This window comes from Syngnathus leptorhynchus, chromosome 4, assembly GCF_054491065.1.
Source record: "Syngnathus leptorhynchus isolate UIUO chromosome 4, UIUO_Slep, whole genome shotgun sequence".
Lineage (NCBI taxonomy): Eukaryota > Metazoa > Chordata > Actinopteri > Syngnathiformes > Syngnathidae > Syngnathus > Syngnathus leptorhynchus.
In genome coordinates this window covers 11,823,919-11,839,116 of record NC_141198.1, presented here as the reverse complement: position 1 = coordinate 11,839,116, position 15,198 = coordinate 11,823,919, and the positions used below count along the sequence as shown (strand labels likewise).

The 15,198-nt window shown below is 40.7% G+C and overlaps 1 protein-coding gene across 1 annotated transcript in view; it reads left to right on the top strand.

Moving 5' to 3' along the window:
• Positions 1-15,198, top strand: part of ntrk2a (neurotrophic tyrosine kinase, receptor, type 2a) — a 56,627-nt gene that overhangs the window by 15,481 nt on the left and 25,948 nt on the right. The window contains exon 13 of the mRNA XM_085909569.1: positions 11,754-11,942. Coding sequence (XP_085765695.1) covers positions 11,754-11,942 — 189 coding nt within the window. The remainder of the gene's footprint in view (positions 1-11,753; positions 11,943-15,198) is intronic.

Below are 15,198 nucleotides of genomic sequence, written 5' to 3'. Positions count from 1 at the left end.
ATATTGCTTTGCAAATCGTATATTGCATGGTAGTATTATGTAGGGAAATGTTTGGTTCCATTTATCAGACAAAAACAGAAGAAAATGCAGCATCATCAAATATGAATCATTTTTGGTCATAGTTCGACTCCACCTGCTCCTAAATTATTGAGCTATAACCAAGATTTAATGCTCAATAGTTTGCTTGGCGCTTCAGAACAAAACCTCATATTTGCACCGAAGGAGGCACTTTGTCTTTGCAGAATCTTTGTAAAAACAATTACAGAGACGATTGTGTGGGTGGCGTCACTTGGCTCCAGCAAGTGTTTAGTTTAGTGCTTGACAAAACTCTGTGGAGGACGCCGGGAAAATACCAATCGCTTTTATCGGCGCGTTGTCACCTGGAATCAAACGGAAGTGCTTGACGTGATGATAACACCACCAGAGGCAGCATTTGTTCTTTCTTTATACTGTCATACCATTGCCTTCTAAAATCATTTCCAATCAAGATCACATATTTTTGGTGCTCTCAGTAGCAAAACTAACAGTTGTACATGCAACGGTGTGCCTTAAAAGTGTAAAATGACATCAACCACAAATGTCATGCTCACTTTATAACGCCTTAGTTTTCATCCCGAGTGACGGACATACAGCAGTGGCTAACATGAGAAACTAACATAGCAATCTACATAGTTTTGGTGTTTTCTTATCTTTTTATGATTATTTTCAATGTTTTTCCATTAATATAGCACTTTGTATGTGACTGTGGTTGTTTGTAAAGTTAAGTAGAGTTTGTCAGAGGTTCTTTGTTGTTTTGAATTTTTAGTCTGTGGCATTTGACATGTATTTGGAACTTGAGAGGTGTCGCTTCGCCCACCTGGAGCTACCTCTACAGGAAACTGTCAAGCCGCCGCTAATCCTTCAAGCCGGGCGCCTGGTATCGGACTGCAAATTGGCAGAACCCCAAAAAAAAAAAAAAAACATGTAGATGGGGGAAGACTGTTAAGTGGCATTGTGTGCTGTGTGTCCGCCATGTGTCTGCACCAGAGTGACGTTGATGGTCTTTGTCGCGGTAACCACGTTAAAAGGTCACCTCACCCCGGCTGTGAGTAAATTGTTGCTTTTTTTTCCCTATTAAACAAACACGTTCTTGACGGCGACACCGCTCCGCTGTGAATTTGTCAAACACGCTTAGAGTGACGTTGACCTTTGCTGAATAGTTGACGCATAAATATACTTGACATTATCACTCACTTGCAATGACGCTTGCTGCTTTTCTTCCTTATCTTTGTACAGCACCTCTGAAGCGACTGTCGTGGAAGAGGTAATATAGGTTGCTTAGTTGGGAGAATTTCAGATTGTGTTTGGCATTAGATTGTCCCGTAGTAGTCTCATAGGTAGGGTGTGTTAAGTTTGCATTTGTTGGTCATTCAAAACATAACCCTAAGCTTGATTCTAATACCAAACTCTAACCCTAACGCTAATTAGGCCTCTGCATCTACAAGAGGATAAGCAAAGGCGGTCCTCGGTTCACGGCGTTCGCGACATGCAACATGTGACAGAGTGTCAGGAATTACTTGGCCTATTTTTCTTTTTACAAATATTTACTGTAATTATGGCATTTTAAGAATTCATGTTGACGTGGAGTAGAAGGCGTATCCAGTTATCGCTTATTTTTGTTGGATTTGTATTTATTTTTTTACATTAATGGCCTGCAAAAGAATTCATTTGAATATATTCTGTAACTATGGCATGTCGAGGTTACAAATCATTGGTAATTCTTGCGGTTTTTAATTGGATGACTTTCTATTATGGTTCACATAATCATACAAAATTACTGTCATGATTACTATTACTACTTTAGCATAGATGAGTCAGAGACTGCAACACTTTTTGTGAAGACTTACATACTGTACTGTAAAAAAAAAACAAGTTATGTTGCCGGCGTAGTAACGGAACACCGATGTAACTCGAGGATCGCTGGATGATAGAAGATCTGGTATTAACTGAAAACCTTTTTCACTCCATTGAATGTCTGTAAATAACAAATACTAATACATATAGAATATTCTCAGCATCACTGACCTCTCAACTAATTATTTCTACTTTTATTATATATTTATCATTATTTTTATCCTTATTTTATTATTAGTGTTTTCATTGTTAAATGTGTTTCTTTTAATATTTCATTTTGTTGTTGTTTCCCTTCAGGATGTGTGAACATCCCAGTGGAGGTGATGTCACACTAATGGACGTGGACACACACGAGGCTTAAAGAATGACTGAAAGAATTCTTATTTGCGCATAGGACAGATTTGAGGACAGTATAAATATATACAAACATCTACTTGATAAAAACACATTGAAACCTTTTCGAGGTAGTCCTAGTTCCAGGCCAGAGAACCTCATGAACGAATCATAGAGAACTTTGAAAGCAAAAGGCTTCCCCCATTGAATGAATTATTTACATCAGATGGATAAAGATGGATGTTAACCTACATCTCCCACCCACTAACCCTCCTTTGACCTGCTCAAATAAGCACACACATCTCCAAAGGTGAAATATTGGTGGTGCAATGTCATTCTCTCAGATCATTGCTGATTTCACGACCAGCTGCTTTGCGATCCAGCCGTCTGAAATGACTTTAGAGTAGATGATAAGCAGTTGTGAATGACGGTGTGCTCTGAAACTGCTGGATCGCCATCAAATGTGTTCTGCAGGTCCTCGACTTATTCTGTGCCTGTCAAAACATCCTGAGCATTCGCTTCAGGACAGCCTTTCCTGCTCTGTCCACTTGCCATCAAGTCTGCTGTAGTCAATATTTGTTCCCCCTCTAATTCAACAAAACGCTTATTTTCACAGTACAGGCAACTACCCAATGTGACGTTTATGTTCTTTCTTTAAGTACTAATCTTAGCTTTATGGCACATTTCTTGGGGATGTGCCATAAAAAAAAACATATCGTTCTCAAGCAGCACATTGTTTATATTATCATTGTTTATCAGCAAATATAATGACAAATTCTGACTCGGATCAGTGGAAAGAAATGTAATACTGTTAATCAACTGTTTAAACGTTACTTTAATAATCCAGGACGGTTGACACTTTGCTCATTAAAACAAAGTGATATTGATTGGTTTTTCCTCAGCACAGTTATGACTTGTGAGAAAATGGCGTCATAAAAAAAAAAAGTAGCTATATGCTTCCATTGGGGTGTGGAACTATGCTCAGTTAAAGTCATTCGAAAGGGGATATGCTGGGTTTTTGATGGACAGCATAACATAAAAAGGAATTAGTACAAACCTCATTTGGTTTGGCGACTTTTTTTTGTACTTGTAATTGTTTGTCCATTGACTAAAGTAAAGTCATGTTTTCCACTGCAAAGTTTCTTTCTTGCAGTTGACTCACTGAAAGTCAGGCAGAGGCAGATGCAAGCTGATCACTTGATTCCTTGTGTTGCAGTGTCAAGATCTTGTTTATCCTCTAGGCTCATGAAGCCAAGCGGAAAATAATCCATCTGCCAATTTGATAATTAGGCCTCAAAAACTAATCATATCCCAAACTCATGATACCTAATATTTGAGCAATAAAAAGGCAATTTAAATTGATTCAATTATACTCCAAATGAAAAATGATGTTATTATGTCAGTGGGTGTGTATGAGAAGACATCAATCTTTATTGTTTTGTTTTTTTACATATTACAAAAATATGATTAATCTGCAGTCATCAGCAACTTGAATGTATATTTGGTCAAAGAAAAACTTGCTCTCAACCAGAAAAGTAAAGTACGCTATCATGCTAATTACACAGGTAGCACAGCTATAATCATCGGTAGAAATAAAAAATGGGTGAATTTTAAACAATTAATTCAATAATTATTTCTCAAATATTTTTCATACACTCGGGAGACTCGCTGAATGTTCTGAATTCCTGTTACCATCAATCTATTCAACAAAATTGACAGAATTATTAATGACCACTTTATTGATTATTCCCGTTTTAAATGGAAACACAAGCTGCATTTATATTTACTGTGGCAAGCTACCCTGAGCTGCACCACTTGGTAGAAACAATAATCTCAAAAGTTGTTTGGTCTTTTTTTTTTTCAAGTTTTTTAGTTCTTTGTTTGTCTTTTTTTTGTTTTATTTGGTCATGACCATATTTCATTTTATATGCCTCCATCCGGAAGTAGTTTCATATTCCTGGAAATGCAAGGGAAACATCTACCTTTGAGAGTTTCAAGGGCTTTTGTGGCCCTGGAGCACCTCCATAAACGACATGTAACCTTTAAAGATGTCTTCAAGAGGCTTTTAGCTGCTTATTTGAAACATATTCTTTTCTTTTCAGGCTTTTCTTTCAATAAAGTCAATTGTTTATTTGTGTAGTGTGTGTGTGTGTGTGTGCGTGTATGTATTTGCATATTCATCGGTGCAATTTGAACAGTTTATACTCACTGTGACTTTCTCTATTTCCACAAAATTTACAAAAATGCGCTGCGACAGCAACGTGCAGTGAAAGCGTTGCTCGGGACTAATAGACCACCCGGACTCACCTGCCTGCTTACAAACGCTGTTGCCATCGGCAACGCGCACACAATTTGCCTTAGGCTTACACAAAGTCTGTTGATATGCTGTCAAGGGCGTGTGCTCGGTCACGTACTACCTTGAAAACTATTGAGTAAAAATGTTCAAGCTTGAATCTGAACCGTCTTGGAGTAGATGTGCTGTTGAATTTCTGAAGGAAATATTGCTTGCCTTTGGATTTTTCTTTTTAAACAAAAGGTGTTAAGTGTCATAGGTCAGTAATGACTGACGCATTAGTTGAGCGTGCAGTGTTATTGCAGTTGCTTGCGGCAAAGGAAATGTGCCTTTTGGGTGCTATCATGGTGGATGCAGTGGTTGTGTGGGTTTCCTCTCGGAACCCCTCGGCGATAGCGTAAGTGGTCTCTATAGAATTGTCTATCACCTGGTTTTTGTCGAGTTGGCTACGGTATGAATTTCAGTTCACTGCAGTACAATCTTGTTTTCTATCTCAAAATAGTGCAGAGGGAAATTGCAAACCTTGAACGATTAGTACGATCCAGTGATGCTGACAAACACTGGCGGAACTAGAGGGGGATCTGCACTCTTCAGGTGCCAATACATATTGTTGACTTTTGGGTATTTTCCTGACTCCCCCCCCCCCAGTCCCCTGTAGGGCACACATTGTGAATGTTTATCTGCGTTTTGTGAAGAATTTTAGAGGTTTGTAAAACCAAAGTATCTCACAGAGCCCCTGCTATATCCTTGGCCACCTCTGGAAAAAAAAAAAATCCCAGCACCACCAGTTCTGACAACAATGATAACAGTCTAATGTTTTTTTATGTCTCAACTTGTGCATACATGACAATAAGGAGCTACATTTATTCAAGAGGAGACTAAGAGGTGGTGCGGCAAAATGAAAGTTTGTAGAATGTTATACTGCACTAAAATACTCCACCTCAAACCACATTGCAGTGCACATTTTAGTCAGACTGCGACACTAACAAACAAGCACAAAGGATGACCACAATCTCCTGTATTTACTTCAAGGAGATACATTTTAGATGAAAGGCTGCAGCAGGAGAGTGCCGACAGTAGCGTTCAAAGCTGCAGCGTGCAAACCTAGCGGGGTAAGCATGCGTTTGTTTTTGTCCATTCGAGCCACCTATCCTTAAATGTTACAAGACGAATCTGCTCAACGATTATACGATCACCTCAGTACATTTGGAGCTGACAAGGTGCTCGAAAGAGTAACTCGTTACTAACTTATCACTCTCACTTATCACAGTGAAGTACCTCATTGAAGATGGAGGTTGAATATTAAAAAACAAAAAAAAGTCTCAAACCGAGAGAAGAAAGCAAGGACGATGTGGGAGAAAAAACAAACAAACTAGGGGTGAGTCAAGACGGTGGGGTGGTGGAGATGCAAGAGATGATAGAAAAAGTAAGCAGGAAAAGAGAGGAGGAAATGACTTTTTTTTTTTTTGCCTGCGGGGGTGTGAAGCAGAGAAAATGTGATAGGCCTCTGCATCAGGGCCAAAGTGGAGGAGGCAATTTGAAGAAGTCCCCATCCTTCTACTGCTCACAACTGAGCAATCATCACCTCATGTTGATATATGACAAACATGTAGAGTATCCTCAAGAAAATAAACATTTATCGTAAAACCTTGGCTTTATGTGGAACCTCACATTAGCAAACCCGGAAAACAGGTTAGCCAACCTCGTGTGTATGTGTGTGTGTTACGATATCCAGGGTAACTACTGGCTGAACTTGCTCCTTGTGTGTGTGTCTGCAAATCAATACCCACACTGCAAACACACTGTCTCAAATGACTAAAGTATCAAACGTATTGATGTTTAAGTTTGACAGTCTATCTCAGCGGTATCAGAAATATCAATTCAAGATTACTATACAGGTCCCATATCACTTCATAATAACATTTAGCTACCACTCATAAATCCACAGATTCTTAACTGAAATAATTTTGAAAAGGTTCTAATTAAAGTACTCTAGTTGTGTTATGTTTTGCATGTTTTGAAAGTAGCTATTTTGTTCATAGAAATGAAGTTCTGCTCGTTTGTTAATGAAAACATTTCTTGATTGGGGGCATGGAAAACATTGTTAAACACAGACAAATTGTTTAAAATTACATTTAATGGTAAAGGGTACAAGCGTATATAAAGTAAAACAATTATTTGAATAGAAATAATGCTCACCTTCTGATCCATTTATTTAAACTTGCTGATCGATGATCCTGATTGTGTTAAGTCTGAAATAAATGGTATCATTTTGTCCAAGATCAAATATTGATACTGCTGTTGTCTGCTCCATGTTCTAATTAGTTCATTTCACATTTGATTGCACATGGTTGTATTTTGAATAAAGATTTCAGTTCCATACTATATGATGTGATATCTTGAAATACATGGATTATCTCACAACTACTCAATTGCAATACTGCTTAAAGTGTGAACGAAATATGAGCAAAATGCCAAAGAATTTACACAGTTGGTGATTCTAATTTGTCATGGCAGTAATTAACTACAACAGAAGGTCTTCCACCAAGGCAGACTTTTTTTTTTTCTCCCCTGTCTGGTCTCGCCCACATCCTTCCACCCTGGTCAAGATCAATACTTTACTTCCTGTCTTCAGTTCAGTCGGGTGACAGCAGTTTCGATACCACTGGGGTTCGTGTTACTGTGTGTGTGTGTGTGTGTGTGTGTGTGTGTGTGTGTGTGTGTGTACGCGCGCCTATTGAGAAGCAATTCGGGGGTTTCAGAGGCCTTTTTAGTGGCAAAAGCATTTGCTCGTCATCCTCCACGTCCTCAGGTTGAGTTGACATCAAGTTATTATCGTTTGGATTACACCCATATTTGTTTTGACAAACAAATTTGGCAGTAAAATGAACTGAACATTGAACACAGTGGTGTCACACTAATGTTGACTGTGAGTGCTTCAGTGTCACGATAGTTGGAAATGAAAGCGAGTGGCCTTACTCCTTTATTTTAGCTGTGTTTGTTCCAGTTGGCATTGATTTTTGATAGGACTTTGTAATATTGACCAACTTTTGTCGACAGAAGACTTTGATTCGTAAATGGGATTTGAGTCCATCTGTTTGTCCTGTTTGACAAGAAGCTAAACATTAGCTTCTACGTTAGATTCTCACGCTAGCTGACAAACCGTTTCAGAACCAAAGAGTAGGTTGTTGTGATTGGCCTTCGGGGTACCAACTATAATCTCCCCCCCTACCCCCCCGAAATACACTTTGAAGTTATCTTCGATCTTTAAAATCCACCATTATTAACTAATAACTGTCCTTGCTCCTCCCCAGGCATGAGACAAGCTCAGGTCCTTTGAGAGTTTAACTGACTGCCCCTGATGTTCTGAAATCCCACTAAAGCCTCCCGACATCTATCGCCCCGGGCAACAGACACCGGCAAATGGCTACACTTTGTCTGTGGTGTACCCAGCGAGCCTGAGGCACTTCAACAGAGTCGTCATTTCTATGGGGCTCCAGCACGGGCCATAAAACGTCTTACCCGAAGCCCTTGAGGTTCTCACAGCAAAACCGACAGCTCCAAATGAAAAAAAATTGAACCTGGAGGATTTAACCCAATGAGCATTGGAGCTGACTCGCGTAATCTAATGAGAACCACGACAAAAATTCAGCCTTTATAAAGCTAGAGTGCTTTTACTTTTAATTGACGCGATGCATTTTCCAGAACCCAAATAATTCCGCCTACGATATCCTTCTGGGCAGTACTCAAGTGAATATCAACTGTATTCCCCCTCAAGAAATTGTAGCCGCAAAGTGTGGGTGTTCACAAATTCCAGCGACGACCACTATTTATCACGTTAAAATGTCTCCATCACTTTTATTCATAGCCGCCCAACACAGTGTTTGCTATGTATAAAAAGCCATCTGTTCTATTTTTCTACTAAGCACCTATTTGCTTTGTTGAGCACAAACCTCTGATGAAGCAGGCGGCAAGGATGGCATGGTGCTAATTTGACTGTGAACAAGATGTACTGTGATTAAAGCGACGCCGTCATCCGACCTCGTCTGACACAACACAGTTGCTCTGTCAGACGCTTCTTGTCGTTGTCTACCGTCAAAAATGCGTCTTCACCCGAGGAAATGAAATCCCTGAAACTGACAAGGATTACAGTGGACCACACGTTTGAAGTTAAGAATAATTTATTTCCACAACATGTTTATTGACTTCCACAATGTCGCCTTTTGACCCCGTAGGCTGAATTTAGGGGGACGTAAAAAATAAGATGAATGCGTTTGACGATAACGTGCAATCGCCACCCAGTTTGCAGTCATGACCGCTGCTGATTTATTGACAGTTAAGTGGAGGGGGGGGGGGATTCTCCCCCGGCAGGCCAGTTTAAACATGGCCTCCATGTCTATTAACCTGACCCCACTTATACTTTCACCTCAGCCTTCCATCTTCTCCTACATGTTTTTTTACCAAGTCAGTCCCAGTGGAACTGACGCCACCTCACTCTGTCTTCAGACGATCACACACCCAGACACACACACGTAGCCTCGTTTTGCCCCTTGGCTTAACCGTATTTATAACGATCTGACCCCAAGACCTCTGTATGTTAATGATCTTCAGCTCCTCTCACATGTACATACACACACGCGCGAGAATAACGTCCTTTCTTTTGTTACACAGAGACAACCTCAGAATGCTAAACAAATGAGCAATTAGCTAGCAGACATAAACAAGCAGCTCAGTTTCTTGACGGAATTAGGAACCATGTGCTTTTAAATTGGATTCTCTAAAATGAAGGGCTTTGTTGTCTGTAAAAATGGCACTAACAAAGTATTGGCAAATCCTCCCTCCTTAAACCCACCTTTGAAAGGCTTTAGAAATGCCACAGATACAATAATTCAACATTGTTAAATTTGCACATCATAATGTGCTTGTATTTTAGCATAACAAAGATTGGAGTGAATAGAACCGACAAGAATCCTTAGATAGTTTTTTTTTTGTATGTTAAAAAAATATAGTTTATACAAAATGTGCATATTGCATTAGTTTATATTGCTTTAATTTGATCAAAGTAGTCCTTCAGGAGTTTGGGCTTCCTTAAACAACACTCTGACATGACTAAATCCCAGAACTGATACGCAGGTAAATTAAGCTCTTTTTTTTTCTTTGATTTCTTGTGTGACATCGGTTTTCTGCATTTTTGAGAAGATTTGGGCTGGGGGTGCACCTGTACCTCGATCACATTCACCGAAATTGCTTTAGACCACCTGCACCATGACATAGACCTGATTTTAGCTAGTCTAAAGATCAGTCTACTTTCATGTTGAAGGAGACTTGGATCTGGTCAAAAATCAAAAGGCGGCATTTTTTACGCTCAAGCGCACATGCAAGCTACCTACCTACGAAAATAGGGACCATCATTTTTAAAGACACCTTTCAATGGTCTTAAAAATGTTCATTCTAATTGTATTGCTATATTAGAGCTATTATTGCAAAATACTGCGATAAAAGATTGAGTCCATGTCACCCATTCCCTGTGCTCATATACACTAAATGAGAGAACTTCAATTTGATCAAACGGGCCTTGAAAAGTATTCAGTTTTTCTTCTTTAAGATGACAGACAATCTGCATAGACTGATTGTAAAAGCCGTCAGTCCTCGTATTGTTGTTCTGCATTAAAGGCACCAATGCAAACTACGGGGATGAAATTGATCCTGTATTTTTATTCATCAAAGCACAGAGGTGAGAAGTTTAACACCAGACACATCCTTTGCCCTTTTTGTTGTCTCAAATACAATTGTTGTGTGTCAAAGACAAATGTGAATCTTTTCTTACAATTCTAGTTCAGTGCTTTTGTGTCAAATGAGCCGATAGCTACAACATCTCTCGCTGTGCTATCCATTTTCATTCTGCTTCCCTATGGTGGCTTCTTCAGTCCCCACGAGTCACCGACGTATGTACGTACGTCCACGCCAGCTGGTCAAGCTCGTCCCACACTTGAATACATACTATCCTCAGTCACGTCCCTTTGGCTGCAGCTGGATGTTAAAATTCATTCTCGACATCCATTGTCATTTTATGCTCAAGGGAAATCAATCCCAGCTCATAATGCACTGGCCTTGAGCCACGCTGATGTTTTTAACATGGATGTGTGTGAATAATTTTCCAGTCTATGATGTGACCCAAAGTGAAATTTGTTTTATTCCACCCGCTGCCAATTCTGTGATGTTGTTTGTAGTTCACACAGACTTGGCAACAATATCAAGAAGGTGTATGTAAACAATATGTTTCTGTTTTCACTGTCTTAATTACATGCTAATGACACCTCCGCGCTGTTGCCAAAACAAACTCATTTTCCCCTTCGTTGCAGAGGAAGACTCACTTGCTATTGCATTTTACGCTTGTCACTTTCTCATTGTGGATATAACGATTTAACGCCGTGCCTTTACTTCAAATACTTTGAAAGCAAGGTTATTATAGTTCAATTGGAAGTCGACCCAAACAGTTTCTTTGTAATCATGTTCTGTGCAGCCCAACTAATCGAAACACAATGTTCTGATTAATCTTTTGTTTGTGGAATATGAACTGAGTAGGCAAAAGCCTCCTGTTTTTACCCAACGCAGGGGGCGGCCATTTTGCCACTTGCTGTCGACTGAAAATGACAGTTGCACAGGCCACAAATCACAACCAATCATGGCTCACCAGTTTTCTGACATTGATAAAAATATATTAATGTTGCTGATTAAGTTATATTCTGCAAAAACAAATATTAGTCAGTGGGGCACGTCACACTAGATTCATGTGACGCTTAGGCACAATTAACACCAAAAATTCCGCTTAAGGTAATTCCAGCCACTTTATGAAAAAAAAAGAAGCATCTACTATACTTGAGAGCCAGCTTGCATCTATTCAAATGCACCTAATGGTTCATTTGCTACATGGGGAAATACAATATTTATTTAGAGCCCAGTCATCCATCCATTGTAACATGGTCTGAAGTTTTGTAACATTCAAGTGACTGACATCTCTTTTCCTACAGGAGCTTGTTCAGATCAATAGCACAACTTAAGCGCCTCTCTTTAAGTCTTCATCTCCTCCATCTTGGCTAATAACAGCTTAACAACCCTAATGAAGTCTCCCATGCCCCTCATACGATTCTGTTGCGGGCACGGGAAACTGTAATGGCTCGGCTCAGCACTCCATTCTCGTAAAGATACAATCCGCTTCTCTGTCCTCTTTTAGGACCGTCCTCGGTCATCAGCAACGACGACGATTCAGCCTCGCCTCTCCACCACGTCTCCAACGGCAGCAATACGCCGTCCTCCTCCGAGTTGGGCCCAGACGCCGTCATCATCGGCATGACCAAGATCCCCGTCATTGAGAACCCGCAGTACTTCAGGAGCTCAAACAGCTTGCTCAAGACGGACACCTGTAAGTAGCAACACATTTTTCTAGTGGCCTGCAGTCTATACTAAAAACAACAGCAGTAACTAACTATCTTATCAAAATGATCCCAAAAGTACTTTTTGCATAACTTGCTGCTCTCCATCTCGGAGGTGAATGGAAAAATTCACAACCAGACTTTGTGCCACGAGTAGTGCATGTAAAACCAATAACATTACGATGAGATAAAATATGACGCAATAAAATGATTGATGGATTGTTTTTACCATGTTTGAATGAATGAACTCAAACTGCAAGTAGAGAAGGGCTTGACATTTTTACACGAGCGGCAACGCTTCAATTAACTGTGGAAGTTGTGTCGAGGTTGCCATGGCGAAATAGCAGCTCCTGTCAAGGCAATGACCTTGTAAAATATCAGCCGCTGTCTACTATTCCGAAGGATGAATAGAAATTGTGAGTGCGCGTGTGAGCGACCCATGAGCACGCGCTAGGCAGTATTACTTCGTGTCACATTCCTTTCACGTGAGAGACGGCACACTTGGCTGCGAGTGTTTGCTTCAAACGCACTGCTTGCTTGAACCGTAAAGTCGGACAAGATGAACACGCACGTATGCACACGAGCACGCGCACACACATTCTCTCAGATATTGACCTGCTCCATCAATGTGACATTATGATTATTGGCAAGTCATAAAAGCTTTTTCAGGCTGTGACCTTGTGCAAATTAGCTAAGAGAGGTGGGGTGGGGTGGGGTGGGGTGCGTGTGTGTGTCTGAGTGGGTGGGTGGGGAAAGGGGGGGGGGGGTTATATAATAATGGCAAATGGGGGATTGACCTCTTAGGGCTCCCAACACAAGCGAGCAATATAGCAGGATTTACTACATAAGAGAATAATAAAAGCAGGCAGATCAATGGCGGTCAATATTGCATGTGAGTGTTTTGTGTATATTACATCCATTAAAAGTAATACACAAGGCGCTTAGTGACGCTTTGATTGTGGTGCATATGAAGATATTTGTCATCAGGCTTGATGAGGCTGAGGTATAATGCACTTGAACGTGGCTCGCAGGAAACATATTCCACTGTGCTGATATATGGAAATGCTCCATTAACACAAACAACACCTCAATTGACAATGATGACATGGCCTGAGTCAATGTATGGAAACACACAGGGTTGACGGTTATGTTCCTAGGGCTGCGACATGACCTGCTTTTGTATGCAAGTTGGATTCCGCCCTAGTCTATCACACTAGGAATAGATTAAATTCTAAATGTGGAAAGTCCTTCTGATATTGTTTAGGCAAGTTGAGGTCTTGAAGGCCCTGACTACATGCCACTGAAATGGATGGATGGATTGGATGGATGGATGATGGATGGATGGAATGGGTGGTTGGGTGGATGGATGGATGCACTGACGAATAAAAGGACAGATGGACGGTCAGATGGACGTCCAAGGTATAGCACAGTTAGAGCCTTCCAGTGTCTTTTATTCACTTGCATTGGCAAAGAGCAGCCATCCAATTTTGTTGATATAGCTTTTATGTGCGTTTTTTATTTCAAGTCAAGTCGTAGAGAGATTTGGGAACGAGATTGCAGGAGGGGATTCAGGATATAAGATGTTGATGAAGGCAGGTGAAAGGTGTGTGTGTGTCCACGTGTGAGTGTGGCGATGGCCACATGTCAGAGAGGGAGCAGGCACAATAATTGAAAAGGCTTGATGGGAAGAATCAAAGCGGGCGCTCTCCAACGTTGCCACAAAACACCTGACGCAAATAGACTGCTGGAGTTGAAGAATGGGAGAGATAATGTGGCGGGGTGCAAATGATGGCGGTGGCCACGTTAATTAAAAAGCAAGAGGGAGTAAACAACAGGGCCACAAAGATGTTCAATAAAGACAGAGTGAAAGGCATAAGCACCTTTTACCCTGCCTGTAAAAGCCACCAATTTTCTGCTGTGCGCTTTGCTGGGTTACGTGCGAAAGGCAAAGGCGGATGATTACTCTCTTACGGCTCTGATGTGGCAGTTTTACAGGAGCTTTGTCTCAAAGAGGTCACATGTATTATCCAGTATTGGCCCACCGATTGTAAAAAAGTCAAAACCATTTGGTGATGGTAACCACTCATGACAGCTCTACATCATTCTCTCTTTTTTAACATTGTCACAAATTCTGCCCGTTTTTATTTTTCAATCTAAAGAATAAAACACTCCGACGCATCTACTTGCCCACCAGGCCACTCGCCCCCCCCAATCCCTGCGTTTAACCAGCTGATCGCCTCTCCGCACTATTAAGCAATAAGCACTTAGCCATGAAGACTCGCCGCTTAGTACTTCTCTTGAATCAACATCTTTCATTGCAAACTCAATGATGTGTACACACGGCTTGAGGTTGTTTGCACAGCTTTAAATTTATTGTGCAATTGAACCACTGTCTGCCTGCTACTATACGGCCTAAAATTGACAATCAAGAACGGCCAATAAAAAGCAAATTATCTCATCTTCATGCTTTTTAAGATGCATGTTACCCCATCGTTCCCTTGGCTACCAATTATTTAGCTTTCCATACCACCACCTATGTGCAGGATCATTCGCCCTGCAATCTTGAATTCACTTCACCTATCTTGACTTTAGTTCAACACTGCTACTTTTTTCTGCTTCTTAGAAACAATGTCAAGACTATTTTTCACTCGCGTACCGAAAATCGGTTCAAATTTGAGATTTGACATCCCATACGATCGATCACAGGGTCAATTCATGGCTTTCTCTCAAAGATTATCCCGAGTGATTATCTAGTGGTGTGAGGCGATTATCTTGTGGTGTGGAGTGTTTTTTTTTTGTCTTCCTCAGTCTGCTTAGATAATAGTCACCTATGACAATTGTTCAAGCTGTTCATGAATTTACACAAATCCTTTCGTGAGGTCAATACCGAGTTGGTCTAATTTCCTGGTCATGTCTTACATTACGTTAACCGGCGTCATGAGATCAATGATGTAAAATTAGTGGTGAAATTGGGATTTTTTTTGCAAGTAGCACTAATCTCCCCCCCCCCCCTCCCTCACGCACCCTCAGTGTAAATCGATGCAACCTCTAAGAGACCGACTGGATCTTAATGTGATATTCTGAGTGGACAGCTTTTCTTCAAATGTGTCTCCTAATTACATCACAGATAAATCTTAACAAGTGTGTGCGTGTGCGTGTGTGCGTGTGCGTGTGTGTGTGTGTGTGTGTGTGTGTGTGTGTGTTAGAGTTCACTAGAGGTGACACACTGCAAGCTGGCAGTTCCAC